The sequence below is a fragment of the Apteryx mantelli genome, chromosome 17 (assembly GCF_036417845.1).
Source record: "Apteryx mantelli isolate bAptMan1 chromosome 17, bAptMan1.hap1, whole genome shotgun sequence".
In the NCBI taxonomy this organism is placed as follows: Eukaryota; Metazoa; Chordata; class Aves; order Apterygiformes; family Apterygidae; genus Apteryx; species Apteryx mantelli.
Window position 1 is genome coordinate 15,973,484 of NC_089994.1, and position 9,103 is coordinate 15,982,586.

At 37.2% G+C, this 9,103-nt stretch overlaps 1 protein-coding gene across 4 annotated transcripts in view; it reads left to right on the forward strand.

Moving 5' to 3' along the window:
• SBNO1 (strawberry notch homolog 1) overlaps positions 1-8,182 on the forward strand; it is a 32,499-nt gene extending 24,317 nt beyond the window's left edge. For 3 of the 4 annotated variants that reach the window (XM_067307175.1, XM_067307176.1, XM_067307177.1), the window contains exons 21-32: positions 405-540; positions 978-1,090; positions 1,199-1,270; positions 1,775-1,874; positions 2,601-2,675; positions 2,942-3,088; positions 3,168-3,262; positions 3,477-3,569; positions 4,031-4,168; positions 4,761-4,837; positions 5,653-5,846; positions 6,765-8,182. In XM_067307175.1, coding sequence (XP_067163276.1) covers positions 405-540; positions 978-1,090; positions 1,199-1,270; positions 1,775-1,874; positions 2,601-2,675; positions 2,942-3,088; positions 3,168-3,262; positions 3,477-3,569; positions 4,031-4,168; positions 4,761-4,837; positions 5,653-5,846; positions 6,765-6,907 — 1,383 coding nt within the window. In that variant the 3' untranslated portion in view covers positions 6,908-8,182. The remainder of the gene's footprint in view (positions 1-404; positions 541-977; positions 1,091-1,198; positions 1,271-1,774; positions 1,875-2,600; positions 2,676-2,941; positions 3,089-3,167; positions 3,263-3,476; positions 3,570-4,030; positions 4,169-4,760; positions 4,838-5,652; positions 5,847-6,764) is intronic. The other variant, XM_067307178.1, reaches the window with a different exon arrangement.
• The last annotated feature ends 921 nt before the right edge of the window (positions 8,183-9,103 follow it).

Sequence of the window (9,103 nt, forward strand, 5' to 3'; positions counted from 1 at the left end):
TTCATGTACAGCATTAGCAATAATTTTTGTCCTCTGTCAGTTGCTATCACAGCAAGTCTCTTCTGTCCCTCCCCTTTTCTTTCTGAAGTGCAGGCCAACATCAGAGAAACCTGCCCTTTGGAATGGCAAGACTGCAGCATATTGCCCTTCCCCATTTGCGCAGAAGGGTGTTGCTGAAAAGTGAAGCCCACTCCTTTCTCTGTTAGCACTTCTAACTTTGATAAAGAGAAACATCCTCCCCCCCTGCCCTAAACCCTTCTTGAGATAGTAAGACCGCATGATAGTGATAGTATTCCAGACGAATATTAGTAGTAATTCTGAAATTAGATTTTTTTTTTGTTTTTAATAAACTGAAACTTGATATTGGATTTAGTGCTAATTAGCAATTTCTTTCTTAATAAAAGAACATAGCCATAATCTCGGAGGCTGCCAGCTCTGGTATCTCATTGCAAGCAGATCGTAGAGCTAAGAATCAGAGGCGAAGAGTTCATATGACTCTGGAGTTGCCGTGGAGCGCGGATAGAGCAATACAGCAGTTTGGTAAATAATGTTTTCTTTTAAACTTTTCCCCAGCAAATTCAGTGGGACTGAACTTGCTGCTAATTCATGAAAGATAAGATTGACTGACTAACCTCTTAAGGACCTTTCCAATCTCCTTTACCCAAGGCAGGATTAGCTGTGTCTGTAGCCATAGCTAGTAGCTTCTAAAATTTTGAAAGAAACCTAGTGAACAAAAATTTACACTGCAGCTTAACGGAATAGTTCTGTGTTTATCAAGCCTCTGTATGAAGTTGCCACAAATCTAGAGTATCTGTGTACACATTTCTATTGCAGTATTTACAGCAGAAACTTATTTTCAGCAGGATTAAGTTCTAGCTATTTCTTTACTGTCCACAATTTGGAGATGTTATGCTTTATTAGAAATGTTCAGTGAAGTGGGATTTATTTAATAAATGTGCTTCTACTTAATTATCCAGGAAGAACTCATAGATCCAACCAAGTGACTGCTCCAGAGTATGTGTTCCTAATTTCTGAGTTGGCAGGAGAGCAAAGATTTGCATCTATAGTTGCAAAAAGACTGGAGAGTTTGGTAAGACTGTTTCAAGAAATCTGATCCTTCATTTGAAAAAATACAACTTAAAAATTCTTCTTCTTTTTTTTTTTAATTTGATTTAATTACAAAGGTGTGTCTTAACAGGGAGCCCTCACTCATGGTGACAGACGGGCTACAGAAACTCGAGACCTCAGCAGATTCAATTTTGACAACAAGGTGATGATGGTTCCATTTCTGTCTGAATTAAAGTTCATGCTGTAGTGCTTATTCCATAAATGGCCCATGGAAGAAATGCTTCTTCAATCTCCAATGAGTTGTTTTACTTTTTTTCTCTTAACTGTATAACTTTTATGATAGACTTTTTTTTGTGTTAGCCAGAAAATAATCCTATTCTTGTTTGTGAAGTCAATGAAAGCACAGTTCTATGTATAAATCTATCTCTGTATTTGCTAAAAATCCAAGTCCTAAGCATATGGTATGTGTCCTTTCAGTCACAATTAAGATGAATTTAGCAATTATAGTTAGAAATTAAAACTGTGCTGTTCATATATAATGTAGTTTATAACTGAAAAACTAGTAAGCAATTCCCCCATTTTACTGTTAAATAGTAGAGAGTAGTAGTTTACTATGAATTAAAAGTGCTTGTTGACCCATGCATGCTTGGGGCTGAGCACAAACACTGGAACACATTGTTAGAGCAACTTTCTCTTTCTTATGCAGTATGGAAGAAATGCTTTAGAGATTGTTATGAAATCCATTGTGAACTTAGACTCCCCAATGGTCTCACCACCTCCTGATTTTCCTGGAGACTTCTTTAAAGGTAAGTATAATTCACTGGATGCAATCACTACCTTTTGATCATTCTTCAGTATGTAAAATGCAAATAATTTTGGTGGTAGGAAGTATTGTTACTTTTTTAAACCAGTTAGCTGGCTCAAGTCAGTACTCACTGGGTGTAATTCCTATGCACTGCACTGAATGTTGAAATTCAGGTATGAAACAAGGTATGTGAACTCTCTCAATTTAAGGCAAGTTCTGCACACTGACTGTTTGAAGTGAGTTGAAGCAATGGTAAGTCTAGATTAGTCACTTTGACAGCTGTCATGAACTGAAGGGAATACAAGAGTTTCTTCTGTGTATCTGTTTGGCCAGAGTATTACATACGGTTCTCTAACTTAATTTTCCCATTATCTGTTGTAATATCTCAATTCTATCCCATTCTCCTATGGGTTCATGTATAGTGCCATTAGTAGTTTTCCTTACCTGTGTTTGGGGGGGTGGGGGTTGTGTTTTCTTTTTGTTTTTGTTATTTTGTGGAAGGACAAAGCAAGGTTCCGTTTTGTTTATCAGTGTGTTAGGTAAAAATCACAAGTGTTTGGCAGGGTGGAGGGGTGCAGTCAAATTCTGGAGTTCAATCTTGAAACAAGATTGCTGAAGAAGCTGTTACTTGTTGTTTGTGGGTTTTTGTTTTGTTTTGTTTTTTTTGTTTTTTTTTTTTTTTAGATGGTGAAGAAACTTTGATCTCTAACATTTTTCCTTTTCTTAGATGTTCGCCAGGGATTGATTGGTGTAGGCCTGATAAATGTAGAAGACAGATCTGGAATTCTAACACTTGATAAAGGTATCTGGTTTTTGTGCATCTTTAGAGCGTCACTAAGAAAAAATCACTTGTCCTCTTGTAAATCATGGTAGTGGATTCCTAAACATGAGAATTGAAGCTGTAACTATTTTTAAAACAAACAAACAAAAACTACTTTTTTGGAGAACTCTGAATGTTTTCCTTGCTCCTGAGAGACTGGACTTAAATATTATTTTTGAGACCCTTTGAAAGCTTGTTTTCATTAAATTTAACCTTTGACCTGATGCACTTTCTTTTTTTCCTTGAAGATTATAACAACATAGGAAAATTTCTGAATAGAATTCTTGGTATGGAAGTACATCAGCAGAATGCTTTATTCCAGTATTTTTCCGACACGCTAAATGCAGTTATTCAAAATGCTAAAAAGAATGGGAGATACGATATGGGCATCTTAGGTGAGTAAATCAATTTCCCAGTATTCTTGTACTTATATAAGAGAAAAGAAGCAGAATAACTCTATCCTTTCCTTTTAAGATTTGGGCTCTGGGGATGAAAAAGTAAGGAAGGCAGATGTGAAGAAGTTTCTAACTCCAGGATATTCTACCTCTGGACATGTAGAACTATACACAGTAAGTTAATCCTCTGTTGTCTTTGTACTGATAAGTTTTTGGTTGCTGTTAAGGTCTTAAAACACTGCAGTGAGCTAAGCTTACATGTTTTATTGAGCAAGGGGTGGGTTCTATGCCTTTGGGCAATATCTTTTTCTACTTTGTTCTGTTTCTATTTTGATAACTGTTCCAAAGCATGCTCTCATTTAAATATTCCTGTGTGGTTCTCTTCTAGATCAGTGTAGAGAGAGGAATGTCTTGGGAGGAAGCAACTAAGATCTGGGCAGAACAGACAGGACCAGATGATGGATTTTATTTATCACTACAGGTAACGTTTCTGTACATCTCTTAGAGTATGTTCAGTTAACTTGTTTTAGGGCTGTCCAAATAAGCTGTATCCTCTGAAAAATGTAACATAGAAATTAAAATCATTGTTCAGTTTTGTAAAAATGCTTTCGATCTTATTTTAGGATTAATGTTAATTTTGTTTCCAACTCTTAGTATGAAGCTCTTAATTTTTAATTGCTCAGAATTTGCTGATGGAACTGTGAGCCTAAATGAATAGCTTTTATTTAAACATGCATCAAGACAGCAGTTGCTTTCATTATAAGGGAAACTCGAGATGCTGGTGGAGATTAGTGGTACTGTCTTCTAAAGCTATTCTCACTACAATTTCTTTTATTATTTATACACATGCACCATTAATCTATAAAGAACACAGTACAGAATCATTTAAGGAAGATACTGTCAGCATGTTTAAACTTAATTTCTTGGATTTTTTTTTTCCAGATAAGAAATAATAAGAAAACTGCTATTCTAGTAAAAGAAGTGAATCCTAAAAAGAAGCTTTTTTTAGTGTACAGACCAAATACAGGGAAACAACTCAAATTAGAAACATGTGCAGACCTGAAAAAGAAATATAAGAAGGTAATCTTTAAAATTATGCTAGTTTTAAATTTAGAAGAAAATGAAATTAAATGTATGGATTTTCAGGGTCTAGCAAGGGAAAGCCAAACTTCTGTAAGATGTGCAAGCAAGCTCTTAAAGCAGTGATGTACAGTGTATTCTAAGCAACAATTCTGAAGGCTTAGCTGCTTGCTGCTAGTGTTTTCTGGAATACTGCAGTGGATTATTTTGTTTAGAGGCTGGTAATATGCCCAATATTGCTGTTAAAACAACTTAATGTTGTTGAATTCATAAAAACTTGACAAAGAACTCTGAGATCAGGTTGATTACTGGAAAAGTTCTGAGATTCTGATGATGTTGTTGAGGTTCTGCTCTGTTCAAGCATTTTGCTCGTCCTTAGCTGAGATTCCATTTCTGTTGGATAGCCTGAAATTATATATCTTATAGTAATGACCAAATTGTGGGGGGTGAGGGGGATGTTGTTTGGTTTTTTGCTATGCAAGTCTTGATGTGTTGTTTTTTGTCACACACCCCCATTCTTCCTCCCTCCCCATCCTCCCCCCCCCCCAAAAAAAAAAAAAAACTCACCAACAACAAAACAAAACTTTTTCAGGTACCTTCTGAAGATGCTCTGCCACACTGGTTAGAGCAGTACAATTCTTCTGCGGATACCTGCACCCATGCTTATTGGTAAGTATTTGTATCCACACAGGTGCTTTAAAACAGTTTAGGTAAACAGTTTAATTTATCATTTCTGTCTGTTTTCTATAAGTCCTGTGAAATCTCATATTTCTCACTTAAGAAAAGTTAAGTCCCATGATCAGTCAAACAAGTAAGCCCCATCCTTTGCATGGAAACATTAAGCTATGCACTTGCTCTTAAAGTTCTAATATATTATGAGTTCTGATGTTTAAATTTCACTCCAGTAGAAGTATAGTGATCCAGGAGTAGCTTGTGCTTTGGTAACTGGCTTGATTGATCTGTTTTTGTGGTAGCATAGTTGAGCTATTATTTGAGGAAAAAATAGTTATGCTTAAGCTTCATGCAGAGATCAGATGTTCAGAAACAGGTGCTCTTGCACTGCCTCTCCTAAGTGTCTCTGAAAACTCAGCAGCTGGTGTCTTACTTCCTGAGGAACAGCCCAACTGGTTGAAATTTCAAGTTAGTACCAGAGTGAAATTTACTGATCAGACAGTCTCTGTTACATAAGAAACTGGTGAGGTTTTCAGATGACTTAAACCAGTGGTATCTTTGGCTTAGAGTTCTGTCTCTTCATTTTGAAGATGTGATCCTAAGTAGGCTAACACTTCTCTAAAGCTTTCACATTAGAGAGGTATTTTGTGGCTGTGGATAAAGTACCTTCACCTTATTGTGTACTTGGAGCACTCAGTCTGGACTCTATTGAATACTTGTGAAATAACTTTGTCTCATTTTAAACTGAACTAGATACCTTTTGTCTGCAGCGTTCTTCTGACCTTCTCTTTTTCTTTTTTCTCCTCCTCTAGGAGAGGCAATTGTAAGAAGGCAGGCTTGGGGTTAGTTTGTGAAGTGGGACTCCGCTGTCGAACTTACTATGTCTTGTGTGGTTCAGTATTGAGCGTCTGGACAAAAGTAGAAGGCGTTCTAGCCTCTGTCAGTGGTACAAATGTGAAAATGCAAATAGTTCGTCTAAGAACAGAAGATGGGCAGAGGATCGTAGGTAAGTGGCTTGTCTGCTCCTTCAATTCCAATAGGGGTGGAAGGGAGTTGTAACTTGCAAGTCATTCCATGTTGAGTCTTGTGTAGGAGACTCTATGCTTAGGAGAGAAAAGGTTTGTCTGTGTGTGTATGTTTTGGGGGGAGGGCAGGAGTACAAATGTTAAAATCTCTATTTGTAGTGCAAACATTTTTTAGAGTCAGGTTAAAGAAGGAAGAATCTCCTTCAGCCAGGCTTTGGAATGCTTGTTCTCTCATCTCATATTCAAGTTGTATTCAAGTCATACTTAGCCTATTCCAGACAAGCTACCTTTGAAACCAGAAGGACTCTCACTGTTTCTCACTTTTGGCAAAGAATAGTAAGCCCTTAAAATGCTCACCTTAATGTTTTTTAAGCTATTGAAAGTCACATGTAGCCACTAATCTAGAATAATTTAGAGATTATTACATCCGTCCTTGCTTTTCTACTGGAAAAAATGTTTTTAAACATGTAATCTTGTCATGTGTAGGGTCATGGCAGCTCCTACTCCAGTGTCATCAGGATGCTGAAACAAGGTGTTTCAGGGTCTCTTCCTCCCTACCTGTAAACTTTTATGCTCTTGTAACTTCTGTCAAATTAGAAAAGCAAAAAATAGCTGACTTCTGGTCTTAATGTTGCAGTAGGTAACACAAGAATAAAACAGTCTTTGAGAGAAAATTACAACTTCTTTCTGCTACTTCATGACCTAAAGAATCTAATGACTTGTGAAGATAAATCTCTTATTTAGAAGCAGAATTTGTAGTTGTGCTTGATTAGACTTGTCATGGAAATTGTCAGTATTGACTATTGTATAAATTAAATGCCGGAATCATCAGCCTGAGGTTTTAATAAACAAATTGTTTGCATGCTTATGAAACACAACTGATTTGTTGCTGTTTTCAGGTTTGATCATTCCTGCAAATTGTGTATCGCCCCTCGTAAACCTCCTGTCAACGTCAGACCAGTCTCAACAGCTTGCAGTACAACAGCAGCAGATATGGCAGCAGCATCACCCACAAAGTATCACTAATTTCAACAATGCATAAGAGGACATACTACAGGTGTTGACTTTGGTGTTTGAGGAAAAGGCTGTAAAAGCATATCACTTGCATAAAAATCAGGGACAGATTCCAAAGAAATATAACTTTTTCAGTTCAGTTGTGTGCTCTCAAATACTTTGGGAATAAAGAGATCTAAAAAGGTTGGTAGAACTGAAAGCCAGCAGTTGTTTATGGTGGTGCATCTGTCTTTCCTTATGCTCTCTGTAGTGCTTCCTGTTTGCTTTTACTTTTGGCCTTTTAAGCTACAAACCACAATTTGTTTGAAAATGCTTGAAAATCCCCAAGCAGGCTTTATTTTTCTCTTGTCATACAGTGCTCAGGGTTTAACGCAGTGCATCAATGCCATTGCTGTGGGAGATATCCTTGAATGCATGTATTGAGTATATATATAGAAAATATATATTGGGTTTTTCTCTTCAATTTATAAGTTTATAAAAGCATGAAACCTAGAGGTTGCACATCATGCATTCAGGTTCCTTCCCAGTTTCTGTTTGACAGTGCATGTCTTTGGAAACGGGCATGGACAGGATAAACACACGACAGGAATTCAGAGAGAAACACAATCTTAGTTGTACAGCATTGGTTATTGCATTTTTATAGTGTTTATACCCAGGTGTTGCATTTTTTTCTGGTTCTCTCCTGGGGGTTATATATTTGAGTCTACAACATGTTCTTTTTGTGATAAACATCTTAAATTAAAATTAGTTCATTTTTTAATGTATTAATGGTATTCCTGATGTGTACTGCAAAGATGGCTGGATGCCTGTTTTCCTTAAATTGAAGCATTTCCTTAATCTGAGGTGGTTATGGAAACTTAAGTGCAAATTCACTTCCATCTCGCATACAATCTTATATTTTTTACTTCATTAATGTAATTTAATTTGTCACTTGTAAGATGAAACCTTACTTGAGCTGTAAATTAGAGAATGGGAAACACTTGAGGGTTCCGCTGTATGTGCTGTTTCTGTTACCCAGTAACTTGAATACTGTTTAATATGTTGTAAGACATTGTAGAGTTTATCTGGAGCTGTTTAAAAGAAATTGTAATGTACAAATGTGAATAGTCACTTATCTATAATATGGGTAAGTTTTGTTTTGCCTATAATAGTAGATGTTTATAAGAAAGTGAAGGACAATGTTTGTCATTTCTTGCTTGCACAGGTTGCACTATTGAAAAATTGAGATTGTATAAACCTGTCCAAAAAACTACAAGATAACAATCTTGTAGATGTCAAATAAAAGTTATTGTACTAACAAGAAGTGGAGTCTTGTTTAGGCAATCACTGTATTCCAAAAAAACTAACAAGTTTGTACAATTGGAATTCAACAGGACTTGGCATGTTCCAGTCTGCTTTAACCAGGCTTCTGTCTCGCAGTCCAAGTACTTCAACTGGTTAATGAGGCAAGGAATAAACTGTGTTAAACCTTGATGCATATGTTAAGTAAGATTCTCCTGTCAGACTCGGTGCAATAATCCATTGCAGCACGTGTCACTTCTGTAAACATTCAGTGAGCCAGATTCAAGTGTCAGAGAGCTTTTCCATGAGTAACTGGGGCCAGAAGTTCCATGACTTCAGGCTGGAGTGAGCTCCACTGCATAGATTATTTTGCCTGTAGGTTGGTTAACGCTGCCTGTGCCAGCACTCTAGGGCAATAACAGAGCTCGGGGTTGTGGGGGAAGGAAGTCTGCCTGCTTTCCTCGACTCGGCAGTCTGAAATGGTCAAGGGGACGATGTTTCCCCACACACACACACTTATGACTAAATGGAAATACAGTTCCAGAATAAGCTGGCATGCTTGCTATTGCTGTAGCGGCTGCTGTAGTTCTGGATAGTACTTGTGATGCAGGTGGTAGGTGTCTTGTCTGTCTCCTTTCTTTCTCCTCCTTCTTTTAATAATTCTCTGGTAGTAAAGGGAGGCTCACCTGAATGCTGTGTGATATCAGTAGGAGCTGACCTACACCATGGAAGAGCGTAGACCCGAAACAGTGTGTGGGTGAGGATACTCCTGTGTTGTGCCCACCATTGGGGATTATTTGGCATCTGGACCGGGAAAAGTAAGGAGATTTTAAGAAGTACCTTGGCAGGTTACTGTTGCAACAGATTGTGCACTAGCTTACTAGTAACAGCAAGCTATGTTGATGATCTTCATTCTTTTTTTAAATGAGCATAGAAACTTCTA